At 41.3% G+C, this 23,894-nt stretch overlaps 1 protein-coding gene across 3 annotated transcripts; it reads right to left on the bottom strand.

Annotated features, from left to right (window-relative positions):
• Window positions 1-1,014: 1,014 nt before the first annotated feature.
• On the bottom strand, window positions 1,015-19,422 carry CCNC (cyclin C). 3 transcript variants are annotated; one of them, XM_068395478.1, is made up of 12 exons: window positions 19,320-19,422; window positions 18,449-18,555; window positions 14,642-14,726; window positions 14,329-14,398; window positions 12,760-12,811; window positions 9,902-9,957; window positions 8,564-8,599; window positions 6,738-6,829; window positions 5,938-6,005; window positions 5,574-5,653; window positions 3,510-3,628; window positions 1,015-2,841 (listed from the first exon to the last, which is right to left on the bottom strand). In XM_068395478.1, exons 1-12 carry the CDS (start codon window positions 19,349-19,351, stop codon window positions 2,787-2,789), a joined length of 852 nt encoding a protein of 283 aa, XP_068251579.1. In that variant the 5' UTR covers window positions 19,352-19,422; the 3' UTR covers window positions 1,015-2,786. The 3 variants fall into 3 exon arrangements, with proteins under 3 accessions (XP_068251579.1, XP_068251590.1, XP_068251598.1); XM_068395489.1 differs by lacking the exon at window positions 19,320-19,422 and having other exon boundaries at window positions 14,642-14,718; window positions 18,449-18,504; XM_068395497.1 differs by lacking the exons at window positions 14,642-14,726; window positions 19,320-19,422 and having other exon boundaries at window positions 18,449-18,517.
• Between the last annotated feature and the right edge of the window lie 4,472 nt (window positions 19,423-23,894).

Raw genomic sequence — 23,894 nt, 5'->3', positions numbered from 1 at the left:
TTTCCCTTTGTTGCTTCTCGACTTGCCATGTATTGTTTTCATCGGATGCCCCTGCTTCTTCTGTCAGACATGATGAACAGTTATCACCTCATCAGTCTTCACACCGCTCATCATTCTTCTAGACCTCTGCTATCTTTTCTGAGCTGAAGAATTGTGGATTTTTTTTTTAATAGGCAAGTCACTGTATACCTCATTTTTATATCCATTAGTTTTTATTAGTCTTGGTAGATTTAGTTTTTATTAGTCTTGGTAGTTTTTTTGCAAGGTGTTTCTCAAACTATTTGTAGCTTCTCAAAGTTGATCCTTTCTGTGTCTTCCTCTGCATCTTCCTTATGTGGATATAACTTGCTTTTCAAATGATGCTTTTTGAGTTAAATAACTTGCCTGATGATACAGTTCAGTTTGCTTCCTTTTAGATTTTTCCTTAAGTCTTTCTGGCATAGAGGGTCTGTGTTTGTTTTGACTCCGCTGTCACCTGTAACCGTATAATCTGTGAAGGCTTTCAGCTACCTCTTTCAATGATACACCTCATTTTTATGCATTTCTCTCCTTTGAAATTAAGCACAGTAAAGGTGATTTTTTTCTGTCTTGTTGGTAGCAAAGCTGCTGAATTCACATTATGTTTCATTTCCTGTTTCCATTCCTCTTTCTTTTCATAACGGTCATCACTGAATCCAGTTCCTTTGAATGCACTTTATTGCCTTTCACTGTTTACACTGCAATCAGAACTGGTAAAACTATCCTCACCTCCCCATAGAGAAATGACTTAAGATACTTCTATTTACCATGAGGAAGTGCCTGATATTTTAGCTCTGAGGTTTAGGTCACAGAGGTAATTCAGGTGTGAAGTAAAGTCTACAAAGGCTCTTGAGCAGCAAGAAAACTTTTAATCACTCCAGCCAGAATTCTTCATTAACAGTGTAAAAATCCCTAATTTCAAAACATTAGCTTTCTTAGCAGATCATGTGGCATATGTGAGAAGACCAGTTCCTGCTTAAGAACTCCACACAGTGGTCAAGTTGCATTGATTTATTTCTACTCCCCAAGTCCACATTACAAATAGCACATTTTAGACTTCAAGAAACAAAGGCAAATAGCCAAAGTCCACTTCATCAATCAAGTGTCTATAAAAGGTATGGATCAAATGGCAACAAATTAGCAAAGACCAAAATGTATATATTTTCTATCTCACCAAAGTGGTTTGGGCTTGTTTACCTAATGTTTTATAAAAATAACCTGAACAGAAATAAATGCTAGTAGCCTAATGGGCTACATACAAACACACTTCAATTGTATTTCACTGAATGACCAGCCAATTACAAAGACGGGTATTTTCAAAAACAGGGTTTTTTTAAGGGGCCAGTTTTTTGAACCAAGACGCATCACAGAGCAAGGGTTTTCAAGAATTTCCCTCCAATATTTGACACCAGTGAAATGTGTTGCTTCAGGAAAAAAAAATGAGAACAATGTTACTGCACTTATTTTATCATTTTATCATTCAATTTTTTTGAATTTATTCTGTTTAAATTAACATTTATTATGTTAATTTATCATTAACAATTTTATCATTCAATTTTTATACATGGGCAAGCTGGCATTATCATTCAAAATTAAGTTGTACAGAACTTAATTAGAAACAAAGTTATCTTAAAAATTAAGAAGTTCAATTTAGGCCAATTCCTGACTTCAGTGGGGTATCTGCCTGAGTAAGGAACACAGGATATGGCCTTCTGTTTGAAGGAATCTCATTTTCTCCAGCACATAGTTAACCAAGGAATCCCATTTCAGTTATTCTAAAGAGTTGCTCCTAACATCACAATTAAAATTAGCCAGTATGAAGCTCACCGAAAGCTCGATCCTCTTAAATAAACTCTCTAATGAACCACACAAATTCACACTAACAGTGAAGGCAGACTAACAGTGTATATCTTCTGTACAAAAAAAAAATCCACCATAAAAAACAGCAATCATATCCAGATTGGTACTTGATTGTGAAATATTCCAATTGTACTATACATTTACTTGCAAAAAAAATCATAGTATGTTGGGTTTTTTTAATTCCTAACACTTGAAATGCTTAAGAAAACTGCAGAATCACTATACATATTGCACTTCTCTGGTAAGCTGGGCTACTATGCTTCATGGCAAAAACATCCAAGTACATCTACTGAGTAAAACAGCATTTTTCTAATCCAAAAAAGGAATTTCTTTCCTGCAGCTTTCATTAAAACCGTAACAATATTCTTTGCAGGCTCTTCTAGGCTTTGTTTCTGAAGGATTGCTGTGTTACTTGTTACAGAATCCATATTTAATTTTTAAAAATGAACAAAACTCAAGGTAATGAATAGATTTAACATACAGTGCACTATCTTCCTTCAGTCACAAACAAAATGAAGACAACACAAGTCATTGATACAGTTACACTTAGGCTTCAGGTTACTGTAGCTTCAAACATAGTTCACTTCAATGGCAAGTTACAATTTTCTCAAAGCAAACAAAACCAATAATGAACTATTTGTTTTGAGTGGATAGTGTTAATCTTTTGCAGCTTGGTTTAACGTTTGATTCCTTACACTGAAAAATCTTAGTCCATTTGCTCCAGCGTCAGAGAAAATGATGCAGTTTTAAAGAGAAAGCTTTCAAAATGCTTGACACAAACAAGCTACTTATTCTTCAAGTTCTTTGTCAAAGATGTTACTAAAACCTTCTGTCCATTTCATGAACACAGGAAAGATCCCAGGATGTCATGAGTCAAAGTGGTCCATACAGAAATTCTTTGGAATGTCTTAAGATTGGCTATAACTAGAGTTCTGGCTACCATTTGGACCCTGTTCTCCTTCACTGTTTGGAAGAAAAAAAAACAAAAGCACATGTCTTCAAAAAGAAGCATCATATTACATTTTTGTCTTTTTTTTTTAATTAAAAAATACAGTATTATGAAAGTAGTAAAAACCTTTTGAAGGAAAATAATTCAACATATACACAAATAGGTTAAGATACTCTGCTCAGTTTCATAAAAAATGCACAGGTTATTCTCAGAATGCATAAATTAACTTCGGTGTATTTATTTGAATAATATTTTCAATATATCCCCATGCAGCTGCCTGCTGAATCTACTTCTGAAGTCAACATTTCAAAGTTCACATTACATAAGCATGTGCACAGGAATTTGCGTGTGCAGATTCCCAACAGTGATATTTAATCACAGTAATTAAATACAACATCAAGCAGGCCCAGCTGCAACGACTGTGGCCCAGCCACAGCATCTCACACCATGGTTCCTTACATTTGCTAAGCTGTATTGATCATATTCCAATCGCATTAACACTCTCCAGAAAAACAATTAATGTTCTGCTTCTCACTAGCTCCTGAAAAATCAGACTGGCTGTTTGTAATAGAAAAGTCTGCACTATGAAAACATACACTATACCTCAAATTAAACATTTACTCATTCTAAAGATAGTAGTTCAGTTTTTCCATATGAAAGGTGTATTAAGGAAGTACAGTACCTGTTTGGAGGTGGTTTTGGTTTAGGCATTTTACTAAGAATAGTAGCCATCTCTTTCCTCTCATCAAAATTCTTCCACTGCTCATACAGCTTCAGAATAACCCTGATTATTTCTAAAATCTGATTAGAAAGGAAAGAGATCCTAAGGTCAGATGTAATAGTGATTTTATCTTTGTCATAGTTAATGTATGCGTGTAATTAATTAAACATGCCCCGAACTGAAATTAAGCAGCACATTTTTCATATCATAAACAGAGCTGTCTCACATTTAATCTGGTCTGGCAACCAACCATATCTATAATTAGTTTTTTTTATTTAATTGTGAATGGAAGCCAGAACAGAATACTTTCCCTTCCATTCTACTGTATATACCACTTCTCCTCCCCTGTAAGCTGAATATTTATACGTATGCTACTGGGAAAGTATGGATTCCTGGCAGCACGACTGCAGCTAGATAACCATGGATGAGAAATACAGTAATTGATGATTATCAATGTTCTATACACATCAGAGGCACAATGTAGGGGAAGAAAAAGGCTCCAAACCACAAAACATTGGTCTGAATTCCCTCCAGGAAATAAAGAATCAAGAAGTATCTAAATACTTCTTATTATATTCTTGTTATTCTTATTATGTAAAAATAACAAGTATATATAATATTCTTATTATAGAAATATAATAAGAGTTGTTGAACTTTCATATGCCACTTCTGGAAGCATAAGCAGTCTCTACCAGTTTGGAGGTTTTCCATCTACTGCACCTCAGCTACCATCATTTCTATTGCAACATCCTATATAAGAGGTAGATAATGTTTGGTTGTAATTTGTTCCATTCACTAAATTAATAAAGTAGACTTCTTTTTTCTTGTTAATACATGGACTTTGATTAAGTGCTAGAACAATATATATCCTTGAAACAAAAGTTGTAGTTGGCTAAGAGGTCCATGGTGTTAATGTAAAAAAAAAAAAATCAAGCTTAAATTTTATCACTGGTGTAAGAACCAGGACATTTAAACATACAAACGTGTTCAACATCAAGCCTATGGTAACCTTATTTGTCAAATATACATTGGTTCTCCTCTGCTGCCAATTTATTATTACCCTGCTTTTACATGTATGACAGCATAATTCACAGAACTCTTGATGCAGCACAGCATCCACGCTGTGCTTAAATTTGAAGACAAATCCTGGAATACAAATACAATGCCAAGATATCATCAGTGGAATAAAGGGCAATACCGAGGGCACAGAGGCCAACGGTACATCTCATCCATACTATGCTATTCTGGACACTGGAGTTTCAAAGAGGATAGAATGAAAAATATGTGCAGAGTGAAACAGTGTGACAAGAAGTACCAGTACTAGTTTGGCTTGCTTGCTGGAGCTAAACAAAGGTTAAGGAGGTCAACCTAAAAAGTAAAAAAAACTACTGAAGGTGAAGAACATTATTGGTATGAGAACAACTGCACCTTGGAACCTGATAAATTTATGAGGGGGATTATTTGACATGGAATTTGTAATAGCAGGGAACTCAGCTAAATGATCTTGGTGTCCCCCTGTTGAATACTGACTGGAGTCATGGTCCTGATTATCCTGAAAGTCAAGAATGTTTTACACTCTGCTACACTGTGTACATTTGTAGGGAGAAAATGAGAACAGTATGTAGGCACAATGCTGAAAGGCAAATCAGAAAAATCACATGCCCTAGAATTTAAAAGTCAAACTCATGCTGGCAATCTTGAATGACAAAAAACACTGGGAATTCTTTTTCTGGCAAAAAAATGCAAAGGATATTGGTTTTATATTTCCATCTGAAAAATGGCAACACCAGCAACGTTTTGCCGTTATGCAATAGTTCTGTCTTGACTTTCAGAGCAAGGTGATAACTGAATGACCTGACATCTTCTCCCTCCCCAAGAGATCTACATAATTTCATCAGCGCCTAACATATGATCACTGAATCAAGTTCAAATCAGTACTGCAGACATGTAAGACAGTAGTTTTATAACCAAGACTACCATTTCTGGTCCGTCCGTAACAGGTGGCGGGAGGAAAAAAGAGAGTACCTTTTCCATATCAACAGATAGCTCAGCAAACCATTGCCTTGCATCCTTCTGCTGGACAACACAGGCCACGTGTAGGCAAGCTGCAAAGATCAGGTGACATGGATACTGAATAAAGATCCACTCTTGATACAGTTAGAAACATTCTGGTTTTTTATAAACACTATACCGTTCAACAGAGAAAACTCAGGATTAATTATCTGATTTTTCTTCAAGACTTTTTAAGTTGCAAGGCTACACTGTCAGTACTGCATGAAACGCAAACTGAAGCACCTTATGAGGGCACTCTAAGGAATGCTTGTTGATGGGACAGCGCACAGAATACATCCATGTAAACATGACAAGAGGCATTACTTGTGTTACTTACCTAGAGCTATCATAAAGGGAGGGTACAGCAGACAAAGATCAGTTCTATATGTGTCATTCACTATCCTCCTGTGCAAAAAAGAACTTGTAAGTATCATCCTATTCACCTTTAGACTATATGACTTCAAAAACTGCTGTCAGTTTATAAATATTTTGTCAGTTGCCCAGATGGTAGAAACAATAAAGCTGCAGGACAAAACAGTAAGGGAAGAGATCTCTTCCCTTGTAAAAAAATCTCTTAAAGCCTTTCTTTTTTTTCCTTGTAGTCACAGCAGAGGTTTATTTGGAAGCACTCTATTATAGCGTCATAACCGTTTTTGTGCAGAGGGTGTTGACACATAGCATAAAATAATTATCCCTGCTTCACAAGTAGGGGCAAGCATAAAGGTAGTATTTTTCCTGTCTTTCTGTATTTGAGAAACAGTTCAAAAATAAGAGTTCTGCTAATACAGCTAAAAACCCCTATATATTGCTTCTACCTCCTATGACAAGATACAATAGAAAGCCAACATTAACAGAAAAGTATTACCTCTACTTATAGTCACCATTCAGTAGTGTAAAAACTGTGCTATTAGAGCTAGTCTAAAAATAAAAATTAGATCACTGCAAAGTAAAATCATTACAGGGTTAAAGACAGAATAAGCTAAGTCAGGGACATATACCTGCACAGGTTAACTAGGGCACCCTTTGTATTCAAATATGGCTAAGCCTGCTTTTGCTTAACCAGCTTTGAAGCATAACTGTTAAACGCTTGCTTTCTTGCTGAAAGGAGGCACTACTGTTAATCATTGTCTTCATTACCATGCGAGAGGTAGCAGCATGTCTTCTTGGCCCATATCTTGCACATATTGGAGCAAAGGTCTATAAGGATGATATACTATCAAACAGCAGTCCTAGGAAAAGTGTCAACAGGATAAAAGTTAGACTAGAATGCAGAATGTGTTGTCAGTTCATATTAAAAACATTTGGTTTACAAGTCAATTACTTTTTTAAGTAGCATTCTGACACCTAACCCTGCTCTAATGAGGGCAGTGCTCTCCCTAGAATACCATTACATAGCATGGTTGCCAGTCTGTCACTGTCCTTCCCCTAAGAGACAAAGCCACATCTGCAGCACACTGAAACCTCATTTGCTTACAAACCCGTAATTCCCACTTGGAAATACAAAACACTGCCAGAAAACAGTCTGTCACTAAATACCATACATGGAAAGCATGCCAAAATAATTGACACTGGTTTGGAAAGAAAGAAAGAAAAGAAAAAAAATCCACCGCTCTCAAATCCCCTTTTCAGGCCCAGGTTGGTGTAAACAAGAAGGAATAACCCTCTCGCTGAAAGCAGCCAACTGTGTGGATACTATAGGGAAAAGCTGCATGAAGTTACATGTGCTGAACGCTGAAGTGAGACACAGTTGTTACACGTGTTATGTATTGCAGAGCGTACTGGGAAAATAAGTTAATCCCCAAAATGTAACTTCTCGTAAACGCAGTTACTTGTGATAAACCTCCTGTATACAAAACTCTTAATAGAGTTACTGCCTCGTAGAGCAGAGGACTAAAGGACTAAATCTAAACAGGATATCTAAAAAGGGGTTATAACCACTGTAGGCACAAACAAAAACTTTGATCCAATCTCCTCTGTGCCCTGTTCCCAAAACGTATCCTTTCTCAGTTGCTGCCTGACTCACTAGGCTCCTCCCTGGTTTCTCTCTCCTTTTCTCTGCACTTGAGCAGAACTACTCTAGTACAGCGAGCTCGGTGCCTAACCCATCCAAGTCCAACCAATGCGCAGAAATTAAGCACTTTACCTAAGACGCCTGGGCTGCATCCCTTCAGCTGCCCTAGAAAACACAGCAATGGGACAGCAACCCTTACAAAAAGCAGGTACAGCTCCTTTCTTTGGAAGTGCCTGGAAGAAAACGTCACGTTGCACCCCTTTCATCCAAAAGCCTAACAGTTACAGCACCACCTCAGAAAAGGGGAAGCCCCGAATTCAGTTTCTTCCTCACAGGATTCAAACCCACATCTCACTTCCTAGAAGATTACTCTAATTACCAGGTTATAGACTAGCCTGAGTGGGATACTACCCCCACTCTCAGCTGAAGCTGCACCGTTGTGTAGCTCCAGATTCTTCCAGGCAAGAAGACGGCATAGAAAGAATACAACTCTTTATGCTCTTGACTGGCCATTCATCTGGGGAAATAAGGACGCTGACATCCTAGTCTCTGCATCAGGACTTATATACAGTTACTTTTCTTTTAAAAACAGGAGTTATGCTTTACCCTTCCCAACAGTGCTCTAACTACTAGGATGCAGAGCCATACACACTCCTCCTGTCCCCATGTCACTCCTGCAATGTGCATTCTTTCTGTTGAGAAGTCCAGATTCAACGCAAGGAGGTGAGAATGCCCTCACTCAGCCTAGATGACAGCACAGTAATTACGGCATTCTGCTGAAAATGTAAATGTTAGACCTGCATGGACATAATTCTAAAATTAGAGTGAGGGGGGAAAAAAGACAGCATAATGCATATTTCATAGCACGAAATGCAAAATATTCTTCATCAGTAAAAACTAAACTGAGGCAACAGTAAAAAAAAAAAAAACCACCAAAAAAAACCCCACCTACCATTAATTCTAAGAGATAGAATTCACATTCTAGTATCTGCAAAGAAGTAAAATCACAGTTAAACAGCAGATTCTTTCAGACAGCAGAAAGAGTTAACTGGCATCCAGTTTAACATCATGAATGCATAGGAATTCTCCACACTTATTTCCAACAGTCCTAAATGCATTTCATCTGAAACTACAAAACCAAATAAAAATCAAACTGTTGTTAGCCACTGCCTTACCACCACTATAACTTAACTCCAGTCATAATAACAATGCATTTAAACATTTTGGATCAAGTTTACTAGGAAAGACAACTTCACTGGCCATACTTGTCTGATTTGTCTCAACACCTGGCAGCAGCAAATTGGTCCCAGTGTATAAACACTTAACAGCAACACACAAGTCCTTTTGCAGAATTAGAGCCTCTTCAGCAGGCCACTAACATGCCAAATGGCCTTTTAATGTATTTTCAGTTTTAACTTCATACGAAATATTCTGTACAATTGTAGCAATTAAATCAGCTCTCATTTTCCAGAGAGATAGTGATGTATTAATGATATCAAAGAAAAGACTGGACTGCTTTAGCTATAGGAAAGCAGTACTCCGAAATATATTTCCATTTGCCTTTATCTGTAAAATAGCTGTACAGTTTTATTGCAAGGTCTTAGATATTATATATTCTGATATATCTTTTGGCTTTCTAGATTAGGTGAAAAGCAAACCAACAAAGAAGTAGTATTTGTCACAGCTGATCTAAAAATAATTAGATCTGTTTAACTTTCAAAATACTATAGCACAGGTCAAAACTAGTTTCAAGAAAAACTACAAATTTTTCAGCATTGTGACTGAGAATGCCTTGAAAAACACTGATAAATCTGAATTTTAAATATTAAACAAAAAATATTTTTCAAAAGCCATTACATTTTTCAGACAAAAATAAAACTGCTTTCTGTAAGCCAACTGCTGCTGTGCGCAAGCTTGGAAGCATCCCAGGTGCCAGGGCTATTTACCTTCCCTGGAGCAATGTATTTGTAAACAAGAACATTCAAAAAAAAAAAACAAAAAAAAGCTAAATCTCTTCTAGCATCATACTATGTAAAAATTGCTATTTTAGTCACCCAGTCACTTCACTTCTCTCTATAACATTTCAACAATTTAAGGAAAGGAGGTTATAGAAGATTTATTACTTTTAAAAGTAACTTTCCCGATAATCTATCCAAAATTAATTATGAGCATTTTAACATATGAGTATGAAAATATTTCTGTCTTAGAATTTAAAAGACAGGCTTTCCTGCTAACAATTATTTGTCTTTTAATTTCTTTGATCAAGTTATATTTCAAACAGCGTACTTACATGGTTCATCCTATAAGGAAACTCCTTCGGAAAGGCATACGAAAACCTAGTTTTCACTACAGTAAAGAGAAATCGGTATGTTAAAAATGACATAATTAATACTTTTATTTATTTCCCTTTCTCTTAATTCATCTGTATAGACCCCTTCAAATCCATTTGGCAGCACAACTGATTGCAGCACAAAATGTTTGTATTTGAAAGAGAAAAGTTAAGTGGTAAGATTTAAGATCCTGAAAGGGGAAGAGAAATACGCCTGAAATCCAGATTTTCACAGGTATTCTAACCAGACACTTGTCTGCTGCTTTGAACACCATTAGATCTTCTGGTTAACTACCAACTAGCTTACAGGTACCCAACTTCCCACAAGTTATCATTCACCGAGCTATCTACCTGCTGATGTCACGCCAAATCCAGTGATCTCTTCAGGATCTCGGTTCCAAGACTAAATTCAAATGGAATTTTCACCTGTGATTTTTTAGATGGACTTGATCCTTCAACAGACAAGATTTTAAACCACGTAATGAAGTTACAGAAAAGCGAGAACAGGGCTAGGGCGAGGGAGCTCAGCCAAGAGATCTTGTATGTCTACGATGTAAAGACTTTGGATATGCAAAAACCCAGGCTCAAATTCAAAGCAAGAAGTCAATTTACCACTCTGCAGATAAATGTCCTAGGCACTGGACACCTTTCAAGGGTGCTCTTCTCCTTGAGTTTCCCACGTAAAAGCATCTACTGAGGCATACGGTATGATTCAAGATACTCTCACCTCCAAGAGAATGTTTATATCCTCAGTTTTCTAGCTTATGATGATCCCTGATTTAGATACCTAATTATCCTTACGCATTTTACAATAATAGGTACAAATAGTGCACTGTTAAGAATTATGTTAATTAAGTTAAAACCAGAGTGATCTGATAATAGAATGCTGAGCAAAGAAAAACTTAAGTACACTTGAGGATGTCGATTTGAGATTTGTACAAGTGAAACATCTTAAAATCTATTCTAAGTCCCTGCACTCCAAGGAAAACAGGTAATATTTTAAATCCTGGAAGTGGACAGTATTCCTTATATTAAATGACACTCAGTAAATTATTAATTGATACTACTTCCAGAAACTCAGTATGCCATTCACTGTGATGAAAAGACAGTGTCAGTCCTCCAGACTAAAGACTTCAACATTTACACTTCTGGTGAATTTTGCTAGAAAATGTGCCGTAGGACAGTAAGACTAGGCTACTGGTGGGAAATTTTAGTTATTTCAATATAGAGAAGAAAGAATGAAACATTTTTCTCAAGGAGCACGCAAACTAAAGAGATAGGGAGCAAAAAAATAAACAACTTTAGTGGGAAGATGGGGAAACAAAACATTTTTCCCACAAAGCAAGCTGCAGACACAACCATATGGAGCTGTCGTTTTAGAGAGCTGTGGAAACAGAGGGAAAAGCTTTTGAACTAGCCTGAAATTACCTTCCGTACAAAGGAAGCATGTGTTACTAACTTCATGTTTCTACCTAACTAAAAGCAAACAAACCTTTTCAAACCGACCACTACTACGCTAGTCATCCCTTTTGTTAGCTTCCTTTTACTTGTCTCACCTCATCTTTTTTTTCCTTTTGTATGAAGACCTCAAAAAAATTGCTGTGTGCTACTGAAGTAACTCTGGTAAAGGAAGACCAGGTAGAATAAAAGACACATAACACATAAACGCTAGAAGAAAGCCTGTTGCTTTTTGTCCCCACTTCCATGAAATGCAGAGTACTTATCAGGGCAGGCAGCGATTCTAGGTCTGAAGGAAGAACTGCAAGATTCTGAGACTTGGGACTTTCAGAAATAGCACAGCTCAAGAGTAGAAGTCTGCATATTTACCAGAATCCATCTTTCTCACTGATGCATCAAAACTGCCACACAGATCTGTGCTTTGAGATGTTACTGCTGTAAAAATAGCAACTTACTGCTAAATCCAGTACTGGCCTTGGTCAGGCTGGCGTTGAAGATGCGTTTCAGTTCCTGGTGGTGGAACTGTCATACAGCCAGCCCCATGGACTGATATACTTACTGCATGTGGAGGCTACAGATGCAGCCAGTCACCTGTCCCCTCAACAGCTAAGAGGGATTTTGAAAGCACTGACCTACATTTTGAAGAGCACAGCCAGAAATTGCCTACTGAGAGCAGCTGTACCTTCTGGGTCAAATTATAGCATTCAGATAGGAAAGCCACCACTTTAAGACCTTGATGGATGAGATGCAATTTACAGGAACAGGGAAGTAAAAGGCAGGTGTAAAAGACAGAGAATGAAGTAACTACAGTGTGATTTTATTGCATTTATTTGTGAACAATATGTAAGTTATGAGATGTATTTTTAGAAATAAATATCATGTGCAGAGACTAATTTTATGATGGGAAAAAAGGACTAAAAAATTAAGAGGTATGGAGTCTACCAAAAATTCTGGAAACAGGTACTTCCTTGGAAACATACCTACTATAAAACAGACAAATAAAACCCTAAGTTTCCAATCTTTGAGTAGTTCAGAAATCAATTTACTACTCAAGACTGTTTATAAACCTCAACAGTTTAATTTTATTACTTTGTTTTTATTTATGCTTGGCATAAGTTCCAACCAGAATCACCCAAAACTAGTAGAGAAAGGACCCTTCTGTTTCCATATTTAAAAAAGGAAGTTAGTTATTCTGTATGGCTTTAATTGGTTCCTAGCCGTCAACATGCAGGCACCCTCATGACTTGATAAAAGGCTACCTTTTAAAAACAAAACAAAACAAAAAGAAACCCACAAAGAAAATGTCTGATCTCCCTACAGAGATACCTAACTACAGTATAATGAAAATCACTAATACTTACATACAGAAGTAGCAGCAGAAATCAACCTTGTATTTGAAACAACACCAAATTCCTGAAGAAAAAGAATGGTAAATGAAGTGAACAACCTGAAATACCACATACTCACACTGTTATCAAATTAAAATAATGGCTTCTTACTAAAATGGGCTTCTTTATGCAGTATTTCTTTTTTTCCCCCACCCCTTTTTCTTTGCTTTTTTTTTTTCTTAAGGTGAACAGAGTAAATTAAAGGATCTTAGGTACAGAGGTTTTCATTTATTAGTTACTTTGCTGTTTGAGTTATGAGGGACAGTAAACATTTATGAAAGGTACTAAAGCCCCAAAAGCTTAGCTGGCTAACACCCTACATATAAAATAGACAAGAGGGCTTCGAGAAGGTATGTTGTTTTTCCTTAATCTGCTTGGAGAGACAACTGCCTTCAGAAACCTGTCATTAACTACCTTTTTTCATTATGTTTCCATGAAGCCTTAGCTTCTCCGCTGAGAGAGTCAGCAAGCTGAAAAATCTCTATTTAAAATGTTCTTTCAGAGAAGTGCATAGCAGAATCATTACCACTATAGCTGCCCTCTAAAGTTGAAGAAGCCGTAGCATAAAGAAGGCTGCACTGACTTCTAGTAATTGTTCTATAATATAAGGTAAATCTGTGTATGTAAGCTCTATGTCTGCACTTTCTTAAAGGCTTAATTAACAGGCTGATAAAAAAATACTCTATCCAATATTCTGCATCTTTCTCCTTTCCTTCATCTCTTCCAAACACTGGAAGGTGTCACAGTATTTGTACAGACAACAGTATCACGTGTAAACACTGGTTTAGTAGGACTGCTTCTACCATCCGCTAGGTATTTGAGTTCCTCCTGTAAAATTCATTAGTGCTGACATATCACAAATTGGCCAATTTGATTTTTTTTTTTCCATTAAGCGGACACTTCTCAAGCAGCTGAAAAACTTCTTGCATTACAGAGGACAAAGAGCAGTGCCCAGATGATGCTAAGTCTTGGCCACATTCAAAGTGGACTTCTGATGGTGGAGGCATGGAGCCTTCCCACCCCTAGCCCTAAGGGGCCAGTTCCCTATGATAATTTCTCAAAGACACCATATGAGCTACAACATACTTTTAATTCAAGTAATGAAAGTGTGGTAAACTCTTAGGATCCCTCACTACATGATAGGGAAAAGTATAATTAGGAAAAAATTTCAACTGTTTTAAAGTTTGAGTAAACATAAATAAGGAAAAACACACCAGAAAGGCAACATTGCACAATTTAAGATATAGTGTATGTAAATATGTAAACACTGTATCACAGTGAAACAGCTGTTTAAAATACTCTCCCATTTTCAGAGGCCCTTCAGGGTTAGTAATTCAGACAAAATTGTGAAAGATCAAATACTAAATAACATGTTTGAAGGCCTTCTCCATCTCGTTTTCTTAAATTGCTAGAGAAAACCACACAAAAGAGAAGGTTTCAACCCCCAAAGCATGAAGAACGACAAAAATTTTAAAGTCCTAAATGTTTTCTCTCTCTCATACATCACATAATTTTACATTAAAAAATTGTAATACTTCATACCTCTACTTTGGATGCCAAAAACACACACGTAGGAGCCATTAATACTGGATCTATACTTTTTAGGGAATATCTGAAATGTTATAACAAAATTATAATATGTTGTTTCATACACGTAGAACGATTAATCTATTAAGAGCACCACACTTCCTTTTGAAAAAGCAAAGCTTAAGTTAACTTTATTAGCATAAAAGCTTTACACCATCCAGAAAACAAAAGTGGCACTGTTTTAAATACAGAACTGCATTTTAAAAGGGCTACCAACATGTGCCTAGCACATGTTTTATTCTCGTACCATCATAGTAAACAGTCCTACCTGGCATAGAACCTCTTGAAGTAGACTGTAGCAGTGGCAATAACTTGTTGTCTTAATTTAAGATGTTCACCTAAAGCCTGGATAACTTAAAAAAAAAAAATGAACAAAAGCTTGAGTTGAGTTTTTACAACAATTTGACACCAAATAGCAAAGGATTTCAAAACACGACTAGTGCTGGGGATTCTAAGGAATAGCAGGAGAGTCTTCTCCCTCAGTTCAGATACGTCGGTCTGGTGACACATGTTGCTGCAGACCTGCAGGTGAAGAAGCAGCACTACATCCTGAAGCTTGTCTACACCTTTAAAAAGGGAAAGGTAACTTGACTTCGTTGTGTACAAAGTGAGTATGACCTTTAAGAAGATGACAACAGAAAGCTCAGAAGGGTAAAGCTTGAGTATTCCATTTTAGAGCAAAACAAATTCAAATACTTAAAATGTAAGTCTATGGCTTTTCAATGCCATGCAAAATGGATGGTTTTTTTTCAAACAACTAAAGATGCCAACACAAACATGGTCATTAAATTTGGCAGAGGCAGCAGGTGTTAAAAAAATGACATATTTAGTCTAGGGAGAGGGGGTGGGAGACCAGAGGATGCAGTCAGCTGCTCCAGCACAGTGGTCCTCTGCCAGTTGGCCAAGAAACAACCCTGGTGTCATCTGTGCAGGTAGCTCTTGTTTGGCCTCCCAGGCAAAGGAAAGGTGCCAAGCAAATTAGATGCATCAAGCTGGGATTAAGAGCAGGGGTCAGACACACAGCACGGCAGAGTGAAACATAAGGTTGTTACTTGTTATTTTTCCCATACTTCTTCACGGCCATTATTTTGAGCAAGGCTTGGCTGTGTTAAGACTCCCTGTTCTTTTCTTCCTCCCTCACCAGAAATGTCCAAAACGACCATTTAAAATACACTTAAACATATATTTAAAATGTGTACAGCAAGTTCAAGACAGTGACCACTGATGGGAAAAGCAATTATGTTATCAGTCATCGCTAAATTCTTAGTCTCTACTTAAGCACACAAGTCCAGATTTTTTTCCCCATGCTCTTATCCTGTATCCCTTGGGAATAATCAGGGTACACCTTACTCTCACTTTTAATAAACACCACAGCATTTTAAAACACGCAAATATCAAGGACACTGTTGGCTAGAAAAGGGCTGAACATAGGAGAAAGGGAGAAAACCACCCTGAACAGCACTGACAATTGGCAACTTTTTTTTTTTCCACAGGAAAAGGTAACTAATTTGTCACCCACTACAATTACCCAAAGCAACATTAAGACTCTGTCTGTATCTTATCACTCTTTTCCTATAAACAAGAATGCTAAATCAAGGGTAGCTCGCCGAAGACAGCAGGACAAGCAATACTGCCAGAAAGGACGTTAAGCTTGGTACGCAATGTCTGTACAAATGTTAAAATATTTATCAGCATATCTTGGGAGGTTTGAAAGGATTTTTCCCTTTGATTTGACCATGGGGCTACAAAGCTGTCTTACTACTAGGGCATCAGAAAAATCCAAATATTAAGCTAACCAGAATTCTCCAAATATGTTTCTCACTCCCATGGGATTTTCAGGAACGGTTAGGCCATCTGCTGTCAGAGGAATATCAAGTGTGGTTTATGGGGAAAAAATGGACAAGAGCCTAGAGAGACTTAATGAAATGGAAGCTTATATATGCTGGGAAGAAGTCCAACACTTGTATAATTTTTTTAATATTTTAAAAGAAACTATTGGATTATTTATTCCTTTTTGTTTACAAAATAAGTGGTTTCAGTGGGGTTTTTTTAAATAAAGATTGTTTTAAATCTGAACGTCTTAAGTAGCCTGTAATACAAACATGACAGCTTCTGCCCTAAGCCAGAAAGGGAAATCAATTAATGCGCTTTTCAACCAAAAACTCTATTAAGACTTGGTGACCCAAAGAGAGAAATCAACACCAATTTCCTTTTTCAAATTATTTTTAGAAGATGATAGTTTTCCTTCTCTACAGTATTAACATTCTGAGCAGTTGCGCACGGCCATACAATCAGTTGGTGATCTACTATACTTGTTTTCCAATGAGAAGGCAGCAGTAAAATGCCTCTCTCCAGGTAATGTTTTGGTTGCTTTGGGGAACAACCATCTCCTGGCCAGACACGAGATGAATGTGACAGGCTGTGGCCAAGACTCATATCCCTACCCAGGTAATGCAGAAGGTGGGAGAGAAGAGGGGGAGGCTCTATAAACCCAAAGCAGGGTCCCCGTTCAGAGGCAGATGATGATACAACACATATCAAGGGCTTGAACACGGCAAGCTCTGCCTGAGCTCCCACCGGTACAGAGCAGCCCCTGACTGTTCTCCCTGTGAAGGTGCCTCTCTTTGCTACAGAAGGGATGAAAGCCCAGCACCACTCTCTCCTCCTGGAGAAGCTGTGTTTGTACACGCACAAGGGAAACGCTGGCAGAGCCGTTCCCCAGCTGCTGCAGGTCACATGCTGTGCCTTCAGGGGAGGCAAGGAGTGCCAAGGAAAAGGAGCCTGAGAACCACAAACTGAAACCACCTTGTCCTATTTGTAAATCTTCGTGTACGCAAGAAAAACACTGAAGTGAAATATTTTTAAAAGCATATTTCATAATTGAAATCAATACTAGTGAAAATTAGCATAGAAATACAGTTTTAGAAATATCAGTACCCAGTTTTCTCCTTTTGCATTATGAAGCTATGACATTTTGTTTTAACCTCAAGGAATTTCAGGACTTGATCAAATAAGTAAATTATTGCTAACTTCATCTCCTGGTGCCGTATAAGTGGTAACCCAGATGTATCCACAGCAATCAGATTTGCAGCATATGCAATTGTTATAAAAATAGCTAAGCTAAAAGAGAAGCTGGGATAAGTATCTTTCACAGATATAATTCCAGCACTGACATAAGATCTTCCAGTGGCCTTCGGCAAGTCACTTAACTTCTCTGTCTCAAGTACGTCTGGCCAGATAGATGAAGAAATAATCACTCTGTACGTTAAAGGACGGCTGTGAAAAATATTTAAAGAGCTGTCTGCAAATTACTACTTAGCAATATCCTTTGCTTAGGGAGATCTTTTTTAAATGCTGAACAATTGCACAGAAAAGAGTTTAAGTGCCTGCGTAATCTGATATGCTCCAGTGCAGCCATTTGTGGGGTTAAATGCTTTGCAGGATGAAGTAAGTCTTAGGTAACTTCACAGACAAGCCCCAAACTCTTCGGGAGAACAGGCTGCCTGCCAACAGCTCTCAGAAACTTGTAGACAACTTGAGAGCTGCCCGGTGCTGGGGAATCAGTCACAAGGCAAGACATAGGCTGTGGTGCAGGTTTCAAAGAACGTAACAGAACACAAATAACAAGTTTCCAAGCTTTGCTGTTTAACAGGACTGCACAGATCAGCTAAAATACTTACCACAGCCTAAGAGCCCACCAAAAGCGCAGTTTGAGTATTAATGCTTGACACTGAGCCTTTCATATGCTAGCTTAACAGTTTCTGCTTGCTTCCCCTCCTTTTATGTTTTTGGTAAGAACCTCTTGAAAATAAGAAAACGTGCTATGTCTTGTCCCATCACAGGTTAAAACGTTATATACACAGCTAAATTGCCTGTAAGTTCTCCTAAAATTGTGTTAATACAACTAGCGAACGACAATGTTATTGACATTCCAGTGCTTTGTTAAAATAGGTTGTGAAAGTATACGCAACATCATAACGAAAACATTACATTCTCTGAGCAATTCAAACTTGCGCTTAGACATGGCAGATATTGCACTGATTTTATCGCAGAAATAAAAATAAAACAATTTTACCATTAGTAAAAAATATCTGTAGTTTCCAATATTCTTCTTCAGTGAGAAATTTCAAGTCTTTCTGGCGTTCTTTCAATAGATCTTGTTTATCCAAAATCCATTGTAAGCTAAAGGAAAGGAAAATAACTTCAGCAACTCTTTGTCATCATTACACTGAGTGTCTCCTGTACAAACAGACTACAGATTAAGGCTCGGGGCTAAAGGGTGAGTGACCTTTAACCAAGCCACATACTATATTCTCACGCGAATGCTCACTGGGGTTTTCCAAGTTAGACATCTGAAAAACAGCAACAAGCAGGGACTAAGATTAGCCTTTACCTATGGCAAACTAACCTGGCTGCATAGATCTCACGCACTGCCAGTTACTACCAAGGTTTATGCCGTAGTTAGTACACCACGGGCACCCACCGAAACCCCGACCCGCTCCGCACGATGTGTTTTAACACAGCCCAGCCCTGGCTGCCCTGGGGCTGGGGATAAACCCATCACACCCGGGGACTGCAGCCCATCGCTTGAGCCCACGGCGGCGCGGGCACGGGCACCGGGACACGACTCCTCTCCCCGAGAGCCCAAACGCTTCCAAAGCCGCGGCGGGGCTGGCACGGCGGCGGCGGCGGCGGCGGCAGCCCGAGCGGCTCGGGCTGGTCTCGCACTCCAGCCCGGCCCCCCTCAGGGCTCGGCGGTGAGCAGGCCCCGCCGCCCCCGGCAGCCACAGCCCAGCGCCGCGGCGCTCCCCTCGCCCCCGCCGGGCCTCCCGACAGAGCCGTGCCCCGCAGCCCCGGCCCCGCCGCCCCGGCCGGGCAATGAATGGACAAAGCGCGGCGACGGCCCGCAGCCCCCTCGCCCCCCGCCCCGCGGCCGCGGCACCCACTAGTGCGAGCTCTGCCAGAAGTTCCCGGCCATGGGGAGGAGAGGAGAGGGGAGGAGGCGCCCGGGCCCACGATGCCCCGGCCCCGCCGCGCCAGCGCCGCCACCCCCGCGCCGGCAGCAGGAAGGAGGCGGCCGCCACCGCCCACCCGCGCCCTCTGCCGCAGCCGCCGGCCGGCAACACGCGGCTCTGCGAACCGTTCCCCCGCGCGGGGGTTCCGCCGGCCCCGGCGGGCCCCGGCGGGCCTGGCTGCCGGCAGCCACCGGCGGTGCGGTGGCACGGCGCTGCTGCTGCGTCCCGACAGCCCTCACACGGCCTGCCGGGCTGCCGGGGCGCGGCCAGGCGCGGCGGCGGTGAGGTGCGAAGGCACCGCGGACACACGGGAAGCGCGTTACTGCCGCGGGCGGCAGTTGTAGGTGCCGTTCCCTTTGCGCGGCTTTGCTGCGGTGTTCGCAGGCACGGAGCGGCTCGGGCTGGGAGGGACCTTCAAAGGCCATCCAGTCCAACCCTGCAGGGACACGTTCCGCTAGACCAGGTTGCTCAGAGCCCCGTCCAGCCTGGCCTTGAACACTGCCAGGGAGGGGCATCCACAGCTTCTCTGGGCAACCTGTGCCAGTGTCTCACCACCGTCACCATAAAAAATGTCTTCCTTATGTCCAATCTAAACCTGCCTTCTTTCAGTGTAAAACCACTGCTATCTAAATTCAGTACCAGTCTGCTCCCAATAAAGTCCGAACTGAGACCACAGACCAGTGGTCCCAATAAGACCACTGATTTGTCTTGCAGCTGTCCCAACCTTACCTAAATTTCCCTTTACCTTACCCATTCCCAAGGTTTCAGGGCTCTGCTTGCTCTGTGCTGGCGTTTTCTTCATTGGAGAGAGCCTCTGGAGGTAACTGTTTTAAAGTTTGACAGTAAGAACCTGGGCCTAAATCCTTTGCAGCTTTTTTTAAATCTCTTTGCTGTGGTGGCGTACGAAATGCTCAGAGCTCGCAGCTTCTGAGGGGGATCTGAGATTCATGTGCTGCTGGGAAGAGTGCATCAAGGCAGGAGCCATGGGTACCCGTACCTGCACAGCCACAGGGCTGCAGCACTCCCGTTGGGGTGAGCGCAGAGGGAGGGAGGGAGGGAGGGATGGTGCCTTCGTTCCTTCAAGCAGCACTGTCACTAGGGGAAGTACGCCAGAGTTTTACAGGGAGATCAGTAAAAAAGAGCGTATTTAAAAAGGCTGAAGGAGTCTAGCTGAACTCTAGCCGTCACCTCCCGGGAGAGCAAACCTGCCTTGCGTTTGGCAGGGCTGGGAGCGCACAGCCACTGACAAGGGACCCAGAGCAAGGCTGCCAGGACTGACGCGGTTAGAAGCCAAGTATCCACACTCCTATCACACGTTGGTGAAAACCCCTCTCCAGATTTGGAGAGGGGACTCATTAACGCCGTTTGGCAGCACGTAGCAGTGCCTGACGGCCCCGGGGGGGCTGCGATGGGGTCCTGGGCCATGGGCAGGATGGAGGGAGCCCCAGAGGGTGGGCAGAGACAGGCAGGGCTATGGGTGCCCTTGAGGCCCTGGCATGTGGAGCTGGTGTATGGTGTGCCAGCGTGGATGCAGTAAAAGGGACCTCTGTTTCATGACATTTAATATTTCGCCCAAGCACGTTTGCATTAAAGCTGCTATCTAAATCATTAGGTTTTGCACTTTGTTGCCTCAGCTTTTCAGAATGGTTTCATAATTTGCTAGTTAACCAAGAAAGTTAAAAAAGGTGAAACTCGTGAGGTCTTGGAGGCAAACTCTACCCATGTTCACTGGTGCCAGAAGTTACATTCATCTCTTCGTTTCCTCTGTCCTCCATATGCACCGTATATTAAATTAGTGGATTAAGTCCATCCCGGGTTTGTTGCCCATTTCTACTTCTTTTACTGCAAAAATCAACAGTCTGACTTGGTTACCTCTAATGGGGACCCTGCTGGGGCAGAACCTAGATTGGGGAGTTATTTCTTTCCCCACACAGTGTAGAGACATACATGTGTGGTCTTATACGCGGTTGAGCGTGTGTACCCATTCCTTCTGCAAGCCCAGTTGTCAGTGCTGAAGGTAGTTAGGAAGGGGAAGGCTGCCTGGACACAAGATAGGCGGACAGACAGACAGCAGCTGGCAGCTGCTATGGGAAAGCTGCAGCCCCCATGACCTCCCCATTCCACCATGAACCCAGGACGGGGATCAGACCCATCCTTGCACCCACAAAAGTCAGCAGAGTTTCTGTCAGCCATCACGGTGGCAGCAAGAATCACTCCCACAGAGAAGATCCTCGGCAAGGTGAAGTAATTCCTGGTTTATCCTACTGGGAAGGTTGTGCTTGGTGCAAATGGTTGGCAAGACCTGTGAGCACGAGGACTATTTTTTGCATGGTCTGACAAAACCTATTTGTTCTGAAATTTAAATATGCCTTGTCTGTCTGCACGCAGCATACCATGCAAAGAGCAGCCTGCTTGCTCCTTAGGGGTCCTCCTCACAGTGGGCAAACTCTCTCCATCTCTGTTCACCACTTCAAACATCTCCCTCAGCTTCATCAGCTGGAACTGAGAGGCTGTCTGCAGAACCAGAAGTCAAGGTGTCTTATTCTGCCAGGACACCTTTCTTGACTTCTAGGTTTGAGACCCTGTTTATAAATAGGAATGGGAGGGTGAGGGGTGAGGTAGGGAAGAAATAATTTGCATACCCTGGCTGTGTTTCCTTTACTTTTCGCTTCTCAGTGCAAGGAGACATGATGGAGACCACAGGCTGAGTTCTGTGGGATTTCTGTGGAGGCTCTCGTACCTGACACCTTTCTCCAAAAAGCCATCCAGACCTTGCAGAATTTGCTGAGCATGTGAAAACTCAAAGGGGAAAGTCCTTATTCCACTATTCCAATGCCACAGCTACAAAGAGGGGAACCAGATTGCCAGCACATGCCTTTGGATCACAGCCACCCACAACTGCATCACACCCAGCTTAGCATAGCACCCAGGAGCCAGCAGAGAGAGAAGCTACTGTACAACAGAGAAGCCTGTCACTGCCTCACTGAACATACTAGAGCAACCAAAATAGCAGCAGACCTCATGCTGCTGCTTATCACATCAAGCAGACATCTCTTTGTTTCACCATCCTTCTCTACCTGCCCCTTTGCCTTTTTCTTGCTCTGCTTTAGTACCTGCATTTTGTTACCTCATGCTGGTCATTTGTGTTTCTGCATGCTGCAGCACGGGAGGACATAATTAGTAGGGACTGGGCAGGAGACTTACCATAACTATGATAAATGCCTGTGCTCCACTGCACACTGGGCACGGGAGACAGCTCTGCTTGCCCTGCACCTGGCACCGCAGGGGCTGTCTAATGCTGCTGGAACAGGAGCGCTTGGCACCACAGGCTCTTGCCAGCCCTGCTCCCAGGCTGTCCTTTTCCCAGCAGGACAGGCCTCATATTGCATGACCCCATTTCACAGCACTGAAGCAGACCACACCAGTACCAGAGCTATGGAGGAGCAAACCCTCCCTGCCCCACAAGCCCAGAGACAGAGAGAAGCAAAGACCCCCTGGGACGCATATTGCCCTGCTCAGCCACACTCCCGGTGCCCTACAAAGGGACATTCTGCCATGCTGGAGATCCTCCCTGCAGCGTGGCACCCCGGGGGCTCCCAGTGCTTTGAGGGGTCCTTCCCAGCCCTGCAGCATGCCCCGTGCAAAGGGGCAAGGGCTCCTCTCGACTGGGACATGCTGGGGATGCCTGTTCCCAGGCAGGAGTCCCATAGCTGGTGTGGAGCCATGGGGCCACATTACATGGTGCAGAGGGGATTGATGGCCGTGTGTGGTTTCCCGTGTTTCTTGGAGGACGTGGATGCCACTGCAGCTCCATCTCCCTGGAAGCCCAGCTGGGAGGTGCTTTCCTGGGCAGGGGCACAGCAGGGAGCAGACAGGGCAGAGCTTCTTCCCCTTGATGATGCTTTGCAGCCTTTCTTTTCCAGTACCTGTGTGGAGGGTCACATTATTTACCATGTACTCTTGGTATGTTTCTGTCAAAACAGGCAAATGAAGATTTAATGAAACAGATGTGCAGTGCTGCTGTGTGTGCCTGTGTCTCCTGCTCAGCCTTGGACCTGGCTGCTGCTCTGAGGGACATCCAGATATAGGATGAAAAAATTGCAGCCAAGAACCTGCAGGTAAAATTATACTTTGTCGTGTTTGTGAGATAAAATTATCTGTCAGCTCTCGCTGATCTCTTCCCCCTCTCCCCGCTAATAAAACCCAACACAAACATATTGAATATGCTTAGTAGTCCACCACTAGATACAGATATACACAGGGTAGTTGGATAGATTCTTTTTTTTTTTTACAAAATAATTGCTTCTTCCTATCCACATGTTATAAATAGCATTTAAAATGATGGAAGGATGATGCACATTCAGTTTTTTGTTCATGGGTCCTCCTCCACAATTCCAAATATGATATTTCCTTTAGCCCTTTCCCTTATTTGCACACAAAAAATAGTCTCTACTAATACTCTCAGGTTTTTTACATGTTTACATATTCATCTAATAACTGAAAACA

Source organism: Nyctibius grandis, chromosome 1 (genome assembly GCF_013368605.1).
Source record: "Nyctibius grandis isolate bNycGra1 chromosome 1, bNycGra1.pri, whole genome shotgun sequence".
NCBI lineage: Eukaryota > Metazoa > Chordata > Aves > Nyctibiiformes > Nyctibiidae > Nyctibius > Nyctibius grandis.
Note: the sequence above shows the minus strand (reverse complement) of the source record. Positions and strands in the feature narration are given on the sequence as shown.

Coding starts and splice junctions, on each gene's coding strand:
- CCNC (XM_068395478.1), bottom strand. CDS start 19,351: ATGGCCGGGAACTTCTGGCAGAGCTCGCACTA. Junction 14,399..14,641: donor TTCAAGAGGTTCTATGCCAG/GTAGGACTGTTT, acceptor ATAACATTTCAG/ATATTCCCTAAAAAGTATAG. Junction 6,830..8,563: donor TCTATCTCTTAGAATTAATG/GTAGGTGGGGTT, acceptor CACTTTTCCTAG/GACTGCTGTTTGATAGTATA.